The sequence below is a fragment of the Oryx dammah genome, unplaced genomic scaffold (genome assembly GCF_014754425.2).
Source record: "Oryx dammah isolate SB20612 unplaced genomic scaffold, SCBI_Odam_1.1 HiC_scaffold_19, whole genome shotgun sequence".
NCBI classification, from domain to species: Eukaryota; Metazoa; Chordata; class Mammalia; order Artiodactyla; family Bovidae; genus Oryx; species Oryx dammah.
In genome coordinates, this window is record NW_024070203.1 from 76,161,944 (window position 1) to 76,180,297 (window position 18,354).

Consider the following 18,354-nt stretch of genomic DNA (forward strand, 5'->3'; position numbering starts at 1 on the left):
GGTGGGTAGCTAGAAACATAGAGTTGGGGCTTGGGAGGGATGACGTGGCCAGAGATGAGATATCTGGGAGTGACTGGATGATGGGAGCTAAAGCTTAGAGATGAATTAGCTCTCTGAGAGAGGAAAAGAAGGGGGAAGAATTTCCAAGATAATCAAGGTAGAAGACTGGAGGAGGAGAAGAAGGAAATAACAGATATTCTGGGTATAAGTCTAGTCCAAAAAGGTCTGTCTAGTCAAAGCTATGGTTTTTCTAGTAGTCATGTGTGGATGTGAGAGTTGGACTATAAAGCTGAGGGCTGAAGAATTGATGCTTTTGAACTGTGGTGTTGGAAAAGACTCTTGAGAGTCCCTTGGATTGCAATGAGATCCAACCAGTCAATCCTACAGGAAATCTGTCCTGAATATCCACTGGAAGGACTGATGCTGAAGCTGAAGCTCCAATACTTTGGTCACCTGATGGGAAGAACTGACTCACTAGAAAAGACCCTGAGGCTGGGGAAGATTGAAGGGGGGAGGAGAAAGGGACTGTAGAGGATGAGATGGTTGGATGGCATCACCGACGCGATGGACATGAGTTTGAGTAAGCTCCAGGAGTTGGTGATGGACACGGAGGCCTGGCGTGCTGCAGTCCATGAGGTCACAGAGTCGGACACGACTGAGCAACTGAACTGACTGACTGAAGTCTTCCTTCTGTATGTTGTTGTTATTGTTCAGTTGCTAAGTTGTGTCCAACTCTTTGTGACCCCATGGGCTGCCAGCATACCAGGGCTCCCCATCCCTCACTCTCTCCCGGAGTTTGCCCAAGTTCATGTCCACTGAGTCAGTAATGCTACCCAACCATCTCATCCTCTGTTGCCCTCCTTTCTTTTTGCTTTCAATCTTTCTAAGCATCAGGGTCTTTTCCAGTAGGTCAGCACTTCGCATCAGGTGGTCAAAGTATTGAAGCTTCAGCATCAGTCCTTCCATTGAGTATTCAGGGTTGATTTCCTTTAAGATTGACTGGTTTGATTTCTTTCTCTATTGCTAAAAAATACTTTAGAGATATCCCTTCTACCAAGTATCTTTGGAAAAAATGGTGATTCAACTAGAACAAACTGTAAACACATAGAAGACTCTTGACCAGGATACTTGGCAGATGTCAGAAGTGGATGCCAATCTGCTGATATCTCTTCTGGCCCTGATAATACAGGGGGGATGGGGAAGGTGACGGAAGTAAGCAAGAAGCCAAAACATCTGCCCCACACATTTTATAAGTCAGATAGTCCCTTGTACTGACAACTACTACTCTATGTAAAAAGTTGGGGTTGGAGGCTAATGAAGTCTCTGAAGATGATCACATGCTCCTTGAGCATTAGTGCTCAGCGTTACCTCCTGTCTGATCGGCACCGAATGGGCTGATCACACATTTGAGTCCTGGCTCATCAGGGCATTTACCAAAGTGTCTCATGATATTCTTGTAAGCAAGATAAGAAATATCTTATACAGTATAGTTTAAAAGTGCTTTTATAGATGCATTTTCTTATTGAAGAAATATGGGCTAGATGACAGTACAGTCTGGAGTGTTACTGGCTGGCTGAACCCACGCATTAGGGAAGTGTCTTGTGATTCACCACAGCACGTAGACCTTGGACTTGTCCTGTTCAACATATTTATTAATAAGTTGGATGAACACATAGAATGCAGGTTCACCACATCTATAGATGACCTAAAGCTACTAGGGATACTTAATAGGGTGGATGACAGCATCACAATTTTTTAAAAGTGATTTCAACAAGTAGACTAGGCCAATAGCAACAAGATTTAATTTATTGGGGATAAATGTAAAGTCCTGTCACTGGGTTCAAAAAGTCAACTGTACAGCAAGTCGTATGATAAAGACCTGGAGGATGTGGTTGACCACAAGTTCAATAATAACAAACAGTCTGAACTCATTAATAAAAAGCTAACTCAATCTTCTACTTTATTAATGGAAGCATAGGGAGGTAATAGCTGGTTAGACCACATTTGGAATAGTATGTATAATTCTGGCTGCCAGATTTTTAAAAAGGAACATAATACACTAGTGCGTTCAGACCAGGGTAACTGTGGTGATGGGTCTGGAAATCACATTTACTGAAGGAATGATTCAAAGAACCAGAAATATTTGGCCTGGATAAGGGAACAGTTAGAGAAGATGCTGAAGCTGCCTTCAAATAATCGCAGTGTTGCAGTATTAAAGGGGAAGTAAATACTCTGTGATGCCTCAGGGGGTTAAACAAGGGTGGGTAAATGGATGGGACAGAGTGTAGCTTGATACAAGCCAAGACTTTCGCATAATCATTGCTGGAATAAGCCATGACTGTGAAATCAACTCTGAATATTCATTGGAACAACTGATGCTGAAGCTGAAGCTCCAATACTTTGGTTACCTGATGCAAAGAGCTGACTCTTTGGGAAAAGACCCTGATGCTGGGAAAGACTGAAGGCAGGAGAAGAGGACAAGATGAGATGGTTGGAGGATGAGGTGGTTGGATGGCATCATCGACTCAGTGGACACGAATTTGAGCAAACTCCAAGAGATGGTGAAGGACAGAGAAGCCAGGCGTGCTGCAGTCCACGGGGTCACAAAGCGTTGGACATGACTGAGCGACTGACCAACAATGACACGGGTAGTTTTCTAGGGTGGGATGCCACAGAAGGGGCTCTTGCTCTAGGTAAAAGTGGGAATTAGAAAACCTCTTCTCGCCTGTGCTTTCACTGACTTTCAGGTGGCAATGTTTGTAGACAGGGCTGGACTCCAAAGGACAGACAGTGACCCTAGCTTGGTAGAGCAAAAATGACTAGGCCACATGTGAGCAGACCCAGGTTTCAGCCTGATGCTGCTTAATTATAAACCACCTAGCGGATTACTCTTTAAGCCTGAATCCTCTCATCAGTAACATAAACATCAAAATTACTGCCGCGACTACCTTAGAGCTTTTGCAGTGATCAAAGGCTCTATCTTAGGATTTACTACACTTGACTGCATTAATTTAGTTATCCTAGGTGCCTTGAACGTGGGAATTAAACACATTCAGAGCACAGGGTTTGGCCCTAGATAGGTCCTCAGTAAGAGTTTGCTGGATAAATGGATGGAAGACTAAAGTCTGGAGGGGAAAGCACTTTGTAAAGGTCCAGAGTTTATTGGAGAAGAAAACGGCGATGATGCTGGCCCCACTAAACACTTCTGTTAAGACTCAAAGATCATGAGAATTTACTGGATCTTTGTAGAATTTACCTGCAAAGGGATAATTTTAACCAGCCTTTTGGGGTTTAAACTGTTGTTCTTTGGCTCAGAAATTGCTTTTTATAGACAATTCAATCAATTCCTGTGGTTCTTAAAAGCCCAAATCCTTGTTGGAGCTACAGGATCCTGCCAGGTTGGGCCTTGAACCACCTCACTAGCCTCCTCCCTGGGCCCCCTTCCCTCCTCTGGCCACACTGGCATTTAGATCGCTGGAAGCCATCCCTCTGAGCTCCCTCTCTGAGCACCAAAACTTTGAACCTGCTCAGTCTGCTGAGAAAGTCTCCCATTCTCTTGTCTAGTTATTGCCTGTTCTGCTTCAGGGCTCATACGCAGGGACTGCTGCTGTTGCTAAGTCGCTTCAGTCGTGTCCGACTCTGTGCGACCCCACAGACGGCAGCCCACCAGGCTTCCCCGTCCCTGGGATTCTCCAGGCAAGAACACTGGAGAGGGTTGCCATTTCCTTCTCCAATGCACGAAAGTGAAGAGTGAAAGTGAAGTCGCTCAGTCATGCCCAACCCTTAGCGACCCCATGGACTGCTGCCTACCAGGCTCCTCCATCCATGGGGTTTTCCAGGCAAAAGTACTGGAGTGGGGTGCCATTGCCTTCTCCGTACGCAGGGACACAGCCTCTCAAACTATTAATCGTCCACTGTCTCACAGCACACCTATACCCGCCTCTCCTTCAAAACTGTGATCAGAGTTCATAACAGCACAACCACCTGCGATTGCTTATCATCTACCTCCTCCACAGGAAATCTCCTTGAGGGAAAGGGCCATGTTCCATTTTTGTTCACTGTATTTTATGTAATCTCAGCTCCAGGTTATAATATAACGAGTGGCACATATTAGAAACTCAGTAAGTATCTGTTGATTGAATGATGGAAGCATACTTCACTGTGTTTATATTAGTTAAATGGTAAATACTGTGTTTTCCGTATACCTTATCTGTCTTGAATTTTTCAAAAGAATGTTGTCTAGCTTTGACAAGAATAAGGTTTTGGACTGTCAGCAATTGAAAGCCCGTACACTGTGACAGGATTCTAAAGTATTTCCCTCACAGGATCAAAATTATGACTTAAAATGATCAACTTAGTGGTTGAGACAGTAAAGAATCTGACTGCAATGCAGGAGACTCAGGTTCGATCCCTGGGTCAAAAAGATCCCCTGGAGAAGGGAATGGCTACTCAATCTAGTATTCTTGCCTAAAGAAGTCCACAGACAGAGGAGCCTGGCGGGCTACAGTCCATGGGGTCACAAAAGAGTCGGTGAGTGACTAACACTTTACTTATTTTCCTCCCGTTGTCAGGCTCTCCGCACTGTTGTTATGGATAAGAGCCCCAGCTGCCACTGCGGGGCCTCGTCCCTACCCAGGTGTGAGCCAGGGACACAGCCCCAGAAAACCCACACCCATCAGAATTCTTAGGTCTTCTCAGTAACTCTTGATCCAAAGAACACCTCTTTGTGTAACTATAAAGTTATTCTCTGCACACTTCCTCTCATATTCCACCTCAAAATTATACATGATGTGGTCTGATTTACAAAACTGGGGAGGCACCAAGGGGGCATCTCTGTGATGGACAAAAGCTAGAGGAGTTTTCTTCTCTGGGGCATAATGGAGACTTTTGGGGGCTCTAATTCTGCTTTTGTTAGGTCAGCTTTGAAATCCACATCATGAGCCCAACAACCAGGGCTGAGGCAAGGCTCCTGGAAGACAAGCTTCCTCCTACAGAAGGGCTGCTTCCTTTCATCAGAGGACACAGCTCCCCACGGCCCCCTCCCCCAGTGATTTATACACCCTGGTGTGTTCTCGGGGAGACGTCAGCAAGGGTCTGAAACGAATCTTCCTCCAGAATAGGAAGTGAGCCACGGTCTGCAGGACATATGGCTCACAGCTCCTCCAAGATTAATGGGAACACGAGATTTTGCTGGGTCCTCGGACTGGGGGTGATACGGGTGTTGGAAAGAGTACCTCCTCTCAGCTTTGAAGTATCCCCGACTACAAAGGTTTGAGGAAATTTAGAGTGAATGGGAACTCCCAAAATAAGGTTTGGCAGGCAGATTGCCTATTGTAAAGCATTCCCTAGGCACACATAAGCAAGGCTTCAGACACCTTCGCACGGATGCAGGGCAGTTCAGGGGCCTTTGAGAAGTTGGTGATGCTTATTCTGTAATGGATGGAGACTGGGAATGTCTCCAGAGGTCGTGCCACCCCTGTGGATTTTCCCTGGTCATCACATGAGCGCTGCGGGGTGGACATCACACCCCTCCGCAGTTTGGGGCACCACAAGTGCAGGTCTCCCAGGTGAGCGGGGCCCCTCCTGCACCTGCCCACGGCCACGTCCCTCACTGTTTCCACAGCCACGCTCTCCCAGGTCCCCACCCTTTCCCTCTCTCTCTCAGCAGATGTTGTGCTCTGCGTTCCCTGATAAACTCAGGGCCACTGGGTATCACTTCACTCCATTTCCCCTCCAGAGATCTCTACCTACCCCTGTGCCCATCCCTACCTCTTTTCTACCGTCAGAGAAGAGGGCGTGGCCCTCCTGTTCAAGGAGAATTATATTCCCCGTGCTTTGAACCCGTCTCTCTGGCGATTCCTTGCGCGTGTTCTCACATCTCCTCCACTGACTCCTCTCCTGCAGCATATAAAAGGCTTCCTCTCCAGGGATCTCATTTGTTTGTTCTCCGCTGTCCTCGCCTGCCCGCTGCCCGCCATCTTCCATCCTGCAGCACCCCCCTCTCTCAGGGGCTTCCTGTCTCCGCCCCGCCCAGCCCCTCCTCCGGCCACTCTCCAGCTCCGTCTGCTCCTGCATCACACTCACACGGCAGAGGTTCCCAAAGCCAGGCCTGGCACCCTCTTCTCCTTGACAAGACCTCTCCTGGTAGCCTCGTCTTCTCTTTCATTCATTTATTCATTGGATGTGTCTTCAGATCTCACTGTGTTGGCAGGCATTCTGCCATAGGCTGTGCGTGAATAAGGCAGGGGTCTGACTGCCAGGAATCTTGACTTGGTAGGAAATCATTTACAGAAGTAAATGTGATTAAATGTTAAAAATGTTATATGAGTATGTAGAGGGTCCTGGGATGGGTAGGGACTTCACAGGGGTGTAGGGAGAGAACCTCTTGAGAGATGAGAAAAAAGTGCCAGCAGGACTGGGGAAGCAGGGGAGTTAAGGAACTTCAGGTAAGGAAGTAGCATTCAGAGCACAGCAGTTCAGAGCACATGCCGTGGAGTCAGGTAGGTCTGGATAAAATCCTCATCCCTTCCCTCGTAACATGTGGGAATTAGACCATGTTTCTTCGGAGATCTCAAGTTTTCACTTCTGTAACATAGAAATGACAGTCCCTATCTTGTCTGCCTGTTGCACAGGTTAGAGAAGAATGAATATAAAGTGCTTAGCACAATGCCTGGCCTACAGTAAGTGCTTATTAAGTGATAACCATTATTATTACTGTAAACACATTTTTAATTTTAATATGTGTTTTATTACCGTTACAATAGGACCTACTTCATAAGCTAGTTGTGAAGATCAAATGAACTAACAGATGTGAAGGGACTTTTAAAAAGTACAGCACAGTATTATTCAGCCATAAAAGGGAAAGATGTTCTGACACATGCTACAACATGGGTGAATCCTGAAGATATCATGCTAAGGGAAATAGGCCAGACGCAAAAGGATGAGTGTTGTGTGTTTCTCCTTACATGAGATGCCTGCAGTAGGTAGAATGAGAAAGCACAGGAGAGGTTACTGTGGGCTGGGGAGAGAGGGGATTGAGGAGTTACAGGTTTATAGTATCGGCTCAGGATGATAAAACATTTCTGGAAACGGATGGGGGTCATGGTTTTACAACACTGTGAATCTATTTATTGCCACTGAATTGTACTGAAAAATGGTAAATTTTAAGTAGAGCAGAAAGGGAATTCTAGGCCCCTGAGCCATTTTCAACAAAAATATTATCTCTAACATCTAGAGCAAGACAGGGACAAATCAGAACATCTGATCTGTTCAGGGTTTTAAAACTGTACTTATATTTGCAAAGTTTCATGTACTGCTAGGAATAATATGTATATTTCAAAATTGGTATATTTTCAAATGAGGTAATGAATCCAGGGTTGACATTATGATTGTCTTAAAATCTGGACAGCTGGATTACCTTCTACGTGAAGATTAACACTTCTATTTCATTTTTGACCTGGGTTTAGACCCAAGATGGGCTTGTTTTACCAAGTGTTCCCCTTTCATACATAGTTGTATAGTATACTTTGGGGATGTACTTCCCAGGTGGCGCTAGTGGTAAAGAACCTGCCTGCCAATGCAGGAGGCCTAAGAGATGCAGGTTGGATTCTTGGGTTGGGAAGATCCCCTGGAGGAGGGCACAACAACCCATTCCAGTATTCTTGCCTGGAGAATCCCGTGGACAGAGGGGCCTGATGGGCTACCTTCCATGCGGCCACCAAGAGGTCGGGCACGCCTGACGTGACTGAGCAGCAGCAGCATACTTTGGGGATACATACTTGTGTTTGAGAATTTATAGCCCATGAGGGTGTAAACGTAGGTACACATGTGCCCTCACACAGAGACAAGACAGTCAGCGTTTAGAAGCAGACAATCACCAAAACCTTAGAAAAGGGACCTTTTCTCCAGCCTTTGGCAGGACATGTGGGTCGCTGACCTGTGTCCCCTGATTGTTGATGTCGATGGCATCACTCCACTCGGCTGTCATTTCCTCCAGCAATTCCACTCTCAAAAGGAGGCTAGGAAGGAGGTCTCTGGTCTTGCAGTCTGGATAACTGGAAATCTGATGATATAGCTCATGATGAATTGAGCACTCAGGAGGAATTTTTCTGCAATAAACCTCAAACTTCGGAATATCTAAAATTAAAAAAAAAAAAAAGGCACATTTAGACTTAGGCCTTGACGACAAAGACTTGGGGATATTAAATGTAATGTGGCAAGAGAAACTTCTCAAATAAGTTCACTTTTACTTAAGGATCACAGGCAAATACTAAGTCAAAAACCTCCAGAAATAATATAGGTTTTATATTATTTAAATTCAATACTATAACATATACCTTTAGTATTTTCCTTTATAAGTATTGTCACTGGACATCTGTTGTGGAAAATTATTCGAGGACTAGGGTCTTCTGAGAGGGTTAAATAAGTCACTCCAAGGTATTCTTGATATGTTAGTGCTATTGCCCTAGAACAGAATCAGATCAAATAACAGAAACAGCTTAGAAAAAAATGCATGATTTTTCTCCTGGTACATATTTATTTAGATTTGCAATATTTAGAACCTCTGTAACACCCTCCCTCGTACACATCAGAGAAAATGTTTTCCAGACAATGGAGGCCAACTGCTCCTCTATTACCTGCCAGACACTAATGATAGGTTTACTAATTTTTTTTTCCGACAGCAGTAACATTTTTTATCATAAAATATTCAAAAAATGTGTAAACTACTGTATAGCACAGGGAACTCTGCTCAATGTTCCATAAACAACCTAAAAGGGAAAAGAATTTGAGAAAGAATAGCTACATATGTATGTATAACTGAATCACTTTGCTATATACCCGAAACTAACACAACACTGTTAATCAATTATGCTCCAATATAAAAATAATTAAAAACATAAAATAAAATTAAAGAGAAAGCCATAACTTGTAGTACTCAGACAGAATCACAGATATCCTTGTGCTAGCTTTTCCTTCTATTCTTTTTCCCTCTACGTACATGCGTCTTAATCTCTAGAGATGGGGTGCCTTCCTCCTCAAAAGCGCTTGGTAAGTTTTGGTAAAGGAGGAGCCGATGTGTTTCTAGAAGGATGACTGGAGAATCTGTGTACCTGCTATTTTTAATTCTCAAGGTAGGCAGGTTCAGTATGTTTGCTGTCAATTTTCACCAATCACCGTACTTTATAGGATCTCCATTTTGGCTATCAAGAGCAAAGCTGTATTTTCTATTTGGCCTTAGAGAAACTGCTGTGTGGGCATAGGCTGCTCTCTGCAATGGACAGAGAAAAGGCTCCAATTTAGACTGAAAGACTATCAAAAAATATTTCATATCAAATCAGGAAAAAATATCTCTCTGAAGTTTAAATTACATGGACTGTTTGTTCAAATTAATCAAAGAAATCAGATTATTTGCCAAATGTGGTCCTCAGTTTACACTGATTATAAGCGGTCAGTAACACACTAAAGAGTTTCCCATTCACTATCTATTCTGTTCGCCAGTGTGAGTTCTTCCCAAAGATTGCATTTGTCTGAAATGCCAAGGTAAACTGTTGATTAGTATTTGGGAAAATCACATTAATAACACCATCATATGTGCACTGTAGGACTGAGGAGAGGAGAATAAACACTTTCACAGTATAGTCTTTGGATCTTCTCCCAGCCTAATTCTGGAAGAGCCAGGCAAGCTGACCACAGAGAATGTCTTATTGATAACCAAGAGAGCTGCAGTCAGGACTAAAATATGGTACTTTTGCAGCCATGAAATTAAAAGACGCTTACTCCTTGGAAGAGAAGTTATGACCAACCTAGATAGCATATTCAAAAGCAGAGACATTACTTTGCCAGCAAAGGTCCGTCTAGTCAAGGCTAAGGTTTTTCCAGTGGTCATGTATGGATGTGAGAGTTGGACTGTGATGAAAGCTGAGCGCTGAAGAAGTGATGCTTTTGAACTGTGGTGTTGGAGAAGACTCTTGAGAGTCCCTTGGACTGCAAGGAGATCCAACCAGTCCATTCTGAAGGAGATCAGCCCTGGGATTTCTTTGGAAGGAATGATGCTAAAGCTGAAACTCCAGTACTTTGGCCACCTCATGTGAAGAGTTGACTCATTGGAAAAGACTCGGATGTTGGGAGGGATTGAGGGCAGGAGGAGAAGGGGACGACAGAGGATGAGATGGCTGGATGGCATCACTGACTCGATGGACGTGAGTCTGAGTAAACTCCGGGAGTTGGTGATGGACAGGGAGGCCTGGTGTGCTGCGATTCATGGGGTCTCAAAGAGTCGGACACGACTGAGCGACTGACTGACTGAATGAATATCATAACTGGGCTTCCATAGTGGCTCAGATGGTAAAGAATCTGCCTGCAATGCAGGAGACCCAGGTTCAATCCCTGGGTCGGGAAGATTCCCTGGAGAAGGAAATGACAACCCACTCCAGTATTCTTGCCTGGAAAATTGCATGGACAGAGGAGCCTGGCAGGCAACAGTCCATGGGGTCGCAAAGGGTCAGACATGACTGAGTGACTAATGCTTTCACTTGTCACTTTCAATCTAATAACTAGCTCAATAGTTATTTACATTTACATTACAATAAACATTTACATTAAATTAACAAAATCTTAGAATTTTAAACATAAATTCGAAGTGTTTATTATAAATTTTGTGTTTTAGTTTTAAAAATGTTTGTTTTCCATACATAGGTTCACATTGCTTTCAAAATACTTCCTGAAACTTACCATGGAAATGCTGTATACACTAACTGTATCAACACCAACAGCCTAGATGTGATACTAGGTTTGTAAGATGTTTTGTAAGATGTTTCAACTGGGGGAACTGAGTAAGGGATCCAGGGGACCTCTCTGAATTACTTCCTATAGCTGCATGTGAATCTAAGATTATCTAAAAATAACTCTTAGAAAACATTTTTTTTAATTGATTTACAATACTGTGTAAGTATACAGCTCAGTGATTCAGTTATATATATTCTTTTAATACATATATTCTTTTCCCTAATATGTTATTACAGGGTACTGAGCATAATTCCCTATGCTATACAGTAGATTCTTGTTGACTATTTTATGCACAGAAGTGTATATGTTAACCCTGGCCTCCTAATTTATCCCTCCCCACCCCTCTTTCCCCTTTGATAACAATAAACTTGTTTTAGTAACAACAACAACTTACCATACTTCTCCAATCAGGATACAAGGACAATCATTCCTCTTGAGTTGGGGGTGGAAAGTGATTATAAAATCATGGAGGCTTGTGAATGTTGTGAAAGAAGGGATGTGTGTAGGGAACAGAGCCTTAACTATTAAGGACAATTTGAGTTAGGAAGTTATCTTTTAAAATATTACTACTAGAAATCTCTATATACATCAAAAGGTGGCTAAAATCTTAGTCTATAAATTCATAATCACAAAAAAGGTACCTCTCATAAGGTTACAATATGCTTTCTTTTGTACTTTTTTATATATCTCATAAGTAAGCTATTCCCAACAGCTACAGAAAGGATGTACTGCATGCCAAACAACCACAAAGTAAAAGTCCAGTATGAACGAACCATTACATGTCTCTGGCTTGATTCTGTGGTTGTTATTTGCATAATTGGTAATTGGTAATTGGAGTAACTTGCGTGCAGGAACAACCACAGAACAGAGTCTTCTGTGACTTGTGTTTATCTAAGTTATCTCTCTTAATGACTTGAGAAAAATTCCATTTTGAAATAGAAGTAAAATATGGGAAAAGAAAAAGGTTTTCCAGCTTGACTCTCTCATATTTTACCCCTTATTTCTTATCACCTGACAGAGGCTAGGAAGCCATAGGAGAAGGGCATCTTTTCATTATGATAGACTGTGGCTACTCTATGGTACAAACACCATTTCCCCCTAATAAAAGCCACATAAGGGAAAAATCTCATCTGTAGTTCACTGGGACAACCCATGTGTGATCCTCACATTTGTCCAGTTGTATGCAAAATACAGAAGCCATGAAAAATAAAAGCAAAAGTTGTTTATATGTGGTGAGCACTGCCAACTATTCTCTTGTCTCTCCCAGCACATGGATGAAGCAAAGAAGAGCATTCACAGAAATGTAAAATACCTGGTACAGAATCCATTTTCCCTGTAGTTCCCCAAGGGCACTGCCACGCTCTGTCTGGGAAACTCCTGTCTAACTAGAGCTGGCAGGCTCCAGCACTGGGAGCTGTCGGCAGCGGCGGTGGGAGAAAAGGCCAGCAAGACTTGCTTCTGCAGCAGGGACGTGTCCAGCACGGACTGGCCGAGGTCGGGCATTAGGTCCCAGCAAGGAAGGGAGCTGGATCTCACGGCAGGCTGCTCGCCACCAGGGCAAATGCTAAAAGTAGCACTGTCTGGAACATGAAAATACTGAAGAAAGACAAGACAAGGCAGAGAGAGCACAGTTACACAGTCTGACACAGAAGCTAAGCTTCTCTAAAGCACTGCTTCTAAGAAACCATGACACATATTCTCAGGAGGCGGGGGGAACATGGGAATATTAGATATCCTGTTCCCATGAGGAAGCACGAATGAGACAATTACAAGCAGCAAGAGCAGGGTCTGCTTCTCTAGGCATAAGGAAAATGATAAAGCTGATGTGATCTGAAGGGGTGGGGGTGCCAAGTTCTCCATCTCCCCCAGGTACTGCAAAAAAGCCAGATGCCACGGGGCAGAAATGCTGTGTGTTGGGAAGGGAGTTGTTGTGGAGAGGGTGTGGCTAGACTGAAAGGGTGGCACCCCGGGGGGACCATGGGCAGAAGCGATCAGAATGAGTTGAATAAGGGGAAACCGGGAACTTGGATGACAGATGTTTCCGAAGGCTCATCCTGAAGGAGTAGGAGACCCTGACCTCCTTCCCTCAACTGGAGTTCCACATGCTTTCTGGCACATGAGAGAGTCTCAGGACTTAGGACTTACAGAGGACCTGGAGGGATAATTTATCTGAAGCTTGCTGTTCACAGCTGAGGAAGCTGTTTCCCAGAGAGCGGCTGATGGCGTGTGGCATCACAGAGCCAGTGTGTGAAGTGTGTGGCAGAGCCTGGCCGGGAGCCAGGCTGCCTCCTTTCCTCTCTGCTGTGTCTCCCACTGTTCCAGACCGTCTCCGTGAGAGGGGAGGGATGACCCTGTCTCAAACAATTCCCATACCTGCCCGAAGCTGGGTCAGAGCTGAAAAATGGGGCCCCCTCAGCTGCAGAAAGGATGAGGGCCCACCCCTTCTCAAGAGGAGCCCACTGGGATGCTGGTGTGGAGATAGCTGCCAGCAACTCTCTTTTACTGAGTGCCTGGACTTTTTTTTCTCAGATTATCTCACTGAACCTTCACCCAGACCCTGCAAGGAATGCAAAATTATGCCGCTTTTCAGATGAGGCAGTGCCAGTGTGGAGGGCACTGATCCAGTGCTTTGGGAAGCCCCTAGGGTGGGGAGAACTGGGAAAATTTTCAGGGCACACGCTGGTTTTTTTCCTCAAATCCTCACCTACCATGCAATTACTGTTGACCTCTATTTCCCAACATGGGGCTTCTGGTCACCTACGTATTTTAAATCAATACTTCAATGAACCAAGATGAAATTCTATTAATCTGCCATTTTTATAAATCCTATAATGCACTGCAGGCTTAGAAGAGTTAGACTTTCATCCTAGTGTATTGTTCTAATGTAATTTTTAGGAGCCGCAAGTACGGGCTAACAATAAATGAGGATGAAAGTAAAGAAAAATAATACTTTTCTGCGTGATGGTTTCAACAGCATAAAACAATAGCATACCACTTAGCATATTCTGTTTGTAAATCCTTTTAAAATATCTCCTACTCTCTTAAAATAAAACTGTTCATCTGAACTGTATAAAGCATAGAGTAAAAAGAAAAAAAAATCCTTCTTGGATTCATTTTCTGCATATTCTGCCACAGAGATGTTAACATAAACGAGCTGGTACATTTTCACATTTCCTCTCCTCCTGGACAGAGCCCAGTGCTCCCAGATCTGGGGCTCTGTTGGGGCTAAGCCTTCTGCACACACAGCTTCTCTGCGAGGCAGATGTTCTTTTCTGTAGCCTCGCCGCCAGCCCTGAGGCCAGCTTCCCGCCAGGGCGTTAGGAGCGCTGGCAGATGTGCTGGCAGCCTGAAGCCGCCAGGGCGTCCGGATCTGCTGCTTGGGAGCCTGTCTCCTTGTTAATGACCTTGGAAGCGCTCATCATGACACCAGTTTTAATGAAAGTACAAAGAAATGGATCCTTCACCTATATTTGGTGTTAGATTTTGCTCTGTTCTGGGTTAAAAAAAAAAGTTGATCCTTACCATTACTGATTTAAGAAAACTTATAAATTAAAAAAATTCATGGCTTACCTCCTTTCCAGAGTGAGGTTTGGTGACAGTTAACTGTGGCTTATAAAATATCTGATATGGTGTGTTATTGATTACTGTAGTCTTATCTTCAATCTGAATAATCTGTATGCCTTGCTGTACCATGGAGGAAACGCAGAACTGGCACAACTGCAGAACAATTGAGGGAAGAGTAATTCTTTAAATATCATATGGTACATAAAAACTTCTTTTTTAATATATATTTATGTGGCCACTTCGTCATTTTGGCTGTCCCAAGTCAGAAAAAGAAGGGGTATTTCATCAGAGTAGTGCAATTCAGAGTGAATTACAGGGATCTGGTACCCATGTTTATGAAGATAAATGCAAAAAAACATACTTAAATCAGTTATTTAACTAAATATAAGTGGTATGTGCTTTTCAACATGAGTCTTTTCTAAGTAGTATATGGACGCCAGTTAAAATAATAGAGTAAGGAATCACATTAAACTATGTATGAAGTACTGTCTAGATATCTCGATGGTACACACTATCATGATAATATTTCTAAAAGGTCATGTTATCTACCGGTTTGCCCAGGATAGTATCAATTTTATCTTTTGTTCCAGAGTATTTAGTAGAGTTCCCTTTCAGTCTCAAAATTGTCTTGGTCACTAGAAGGGATCACTACTCTGCAATAGGGTGCTTTAGCACACCGGTTACCTCTGCCTTAGAGTGACAGAGACTTGTTTTCAAGTTATTTAACCTATCTCCTCACAAAATATTTATTTATAAAAAGCACTTACACATAAACAGATGCCACTAGTCAGATGCCACTAAAGCACTCAGTCCAGTATTCCCTGTCTCACGCCCATGCTAGCCGCTATCTCACTGAGTGTGTACAAGGGCCAAGGGGAGTTTGGAGCACTTTAATGATGAGGACAACGATGAAGCAAACAGTAACAACTCCCTTATATACTGCATTCTTGGGCTCCTGTTTAAAGTATTTTATGCATATTAACTCACAGAATCCTTACTACACCTCTATGGGGTAGCTACGATTATTCTCATTTTACAGAAGAGAAAGAATGAGACACAAAGGTAAGCAACTTGCCCCAAGTCACAAAGATAAAGAGGGTCTAGGGGTTGGAATTAGAAGCCATGTAGACTGGTTCCCTGGTGCTGCCCTTAGCCACTGTGTGTCTCATCTCACTGTCTCCCACCACATTGTATGAGGAACCAATGCTCAGAGAAGACATTACTTGCTTAAAGATATCCATCTAGTAAGTGGTAATGTTCTCCAAGTATGGTCTTGGGAACACTTTGGGGTGTGGTCTTTGACCTTTCAGGAGGCCCCAAGGTCAAAACTAATTTAAAAATAATACTAAGATGCCATTTGTCTTTTTCACTGTTTCACATAAGCACACAGTGGAGTTTTCCAGAGGTTCTATGACATCATCACAGATATGTCATCATAGGATGATGTCATCATTCTTATGGCTAAAGAAATGTTTATTTGTGAATTCTCATGCTTAAAATTTATATTTTAATTTCTAATTTGACAAAAATCAAATAGATATAATCCACACAAACAAAAGTGTTTTGGAGGTCCTCAGTATTTATAAGAGTATAAAGGGGTCCAAAGACTAAAAAGCTTGAGAATCACTACTGAATAAAAAAGAGATATAATGATATTACATTTTCCAACAGCTCATTCATTCATTCATTCACGAACATTTATCTGTATTTATGTGGCCACTTTGTGAGGTGCTGGAGGTACTGGGTGTTTGTGAATCATAACTTTCCAGGTTTTGATGGTAGTTCTCAACTTACAGCTATTCAATTTCGGGTGATTCACGCTTACAGCCCTTTGCCATTCACACCCATGTTACAGAATTCTGGCCAGCAGAGGATAAACATATGTTGCCCAGACAACTTTGAGGAAATGGATACCAGCCTTGAATACTGAAGATCAACTTCTCTGTATCAGAGAAATTTATTTTTAAGAAGTCACCAAATGACCCTAACCTTTTTTAAGAGGCTCTTCAAAGATGCCTGTCAAAATCTGACTTCTCAGAGAAAGAGCACTCTGAATTACACAACTCTGATGGAGTGCCCTTTCCTTTTCTGACTTGGGACAGCCACATTGATGAAGATACCATTAAGCACAGCACGAGATTTCTAGATGGTACACTATGGTGCTGCAGTTTAATGTGATTCATTAGTCTATTATTCAGCTTAACTGGCCTTCATATACTACTTAGAAAAGATTCATATTGAAAGCACACACCACTTATATTTAAATAACTGATTTATGTATCTTTTTTTGGCGTTTATCTTCATAAACATGGGTACCAGATCCCTGTTCAAGAACACGACTCCCAGAGCTTTTCTGGTGGCTCAGTGGTAAAGAATCTGTCTGCCAATGCAAGACACGCTGGTTTGATCTCTGGTCTGGGAAGATCCCGCATGCCTCGGAGCAACTAGGCTTGTGCCTAACTGTTGAGCCTGTGCTCCAGAGGTGGGGAGCCGCAACTACTGAGCCATGTGCTGCAACTGCTGAAGCCTGAGCACCCTGGAACCCGTGCTCCTCAACAAGGGAAGCCACCACAGTGAGCAGCCCTGCACAACTAGAGGGCAGCCCCAGCTTGCCACAGTGAACACCTAGGACATCCAAAAATAAATAAACTGCTGTTGTACAGTCACTAAATCATTTTTGACTCTTTGTGACTCCATGGACTGCAGCACATCAGGCTCCTCTGTCCTCTACTATCTCCCGGAGTTTGCTTAAGTTCAGGTCCATTGAGCCAGTGATGCTATCTAACCATCTCATCCTCTACCTCTCCCTTTGCCTTTTGCCTTCAGTCTTTTCCAGCATTAGCATCTTTACATATATATATATATATGTAAATAATCAACTCCCTCTTAAAACGTTGGTTCTATGGGAGAATCAGATCAACCTACATCCTTTGACTCAGGATACCCTTTCCAAGAATATAACCTTTCTTGCAGGAGCCTCTGTCCTTTCACTCAAAACCCAGAATGTTAGCAACTCTACTTCCTGCTCTAAAATGAGGAGGCCAAGTACAATTTGTGGATATTTTGGAATAAGTTCTTTTTTCCCTCCACATACGATAAATCAAGTGACTGCTGAGTGTTCTGAAATAGAGTGGTTATTGGATAAATTATGTGACACAGCTTTTATCACTGGTAAAGGAAAGAAAAAAAAAACCGTGTAAAACAGAAAGGTCTAAGAAATCATGTGTTGCATTATAAACTGTTTGGAACATATAACACTAAAAAGGGATTAGAAAAGAAAAGGGAAGGCTCATTTTAAACAAGTTGAGGGGATGGCATGTTATTCCCAGCTCCACCCTGACCCCCTACTACTCCCTGTCCCAGCCAAGAGCCAAGCAGACTTTGAGAGGCTTTGACCCTACCTTCTGATGTCCTGGGAAAGCACCAAGTCTTATTTCAGCATGAACAAACCCTTCTTCATCCAAAGACACAACTTCGCCATTGCCTCCATCTTTCCACTTTGGAGAGGTCAGGTTGTGGGCCAGTTTAATGGCTACTGACTTGTGCACAGTGTTCGTATTTGCCCAGTATATTCCAATTTGAAAAGCTTCCTGGAAAAATAATGCCTCAATTATAAAACAGTTTTCTTAACTTTGATATTTTTACCTCAATTCATAGGAATTTTTTCTATTATAGGTCTACCTAGGCAACCACATCCTTTTTACTTTTTTTTTAGTAATGGCAACATACCTTTTATTTCACTTCCCAATGCCTTCTTTGAATCACAGTGGAATTTGTATTTATGGAAGGAGGGAAAAAACATCAACCCAAACTGGGACTACCCTATAAATACCAAAGGCTTAGAAACTGAAGGTTTCATTTTATTTGATAAAAGAATAATATGCAATATTAGGTACATGCAGGTCAACATTCCAATTCCATAAGGTAACATCATATGATTATTTTTTTTTTAAAAAGAAAAATGCAATTGAATAAAGATGTTTATAAACTGGAGCTAAAAGAAAA

At 42.9% G+C, this 18,354-nt stretch overlaps 1 protein-coding gene across 2 annotated transcripts in view; it reads right to left on the bottom strand.

Annotated features, from left to right (window-relative positions):
* Positions 1–18,354, bottom strand: part of VPS13B (vacuolar protein sorting 13 homolog B) — a 772,631-nt gene that overhangs the window by 36,699 nt on the left and 717,578 nt on the right. For both annotated transcript variants that reach the window (XM_040260994.1, XM_040260993.1), the window contains exons 50-54: positions 17,751–17,939; positions 14,356–14,502; positions 12,098–12,381; positions 8,337–8,464; positions 7,937–8,136 (exon numbers count right to left, since the gene is read on the bottom strand). In XM_040260994.1, the coding sequence (XP_040116928.1) occupies positions 7,937–8,136; positions 8,337–8,464; positions 12,098–12,381; positions 14,356–14,502; positions 17,751–17,939 (948 nt within the window). The remainder of the gene's footprint in view (positions 1–7,936; positions 8,137–8,336; positions 8,465–12,097; positions 12,382–14,355; positions 14,503–17,750; positions 17,940–18,354) is intronic.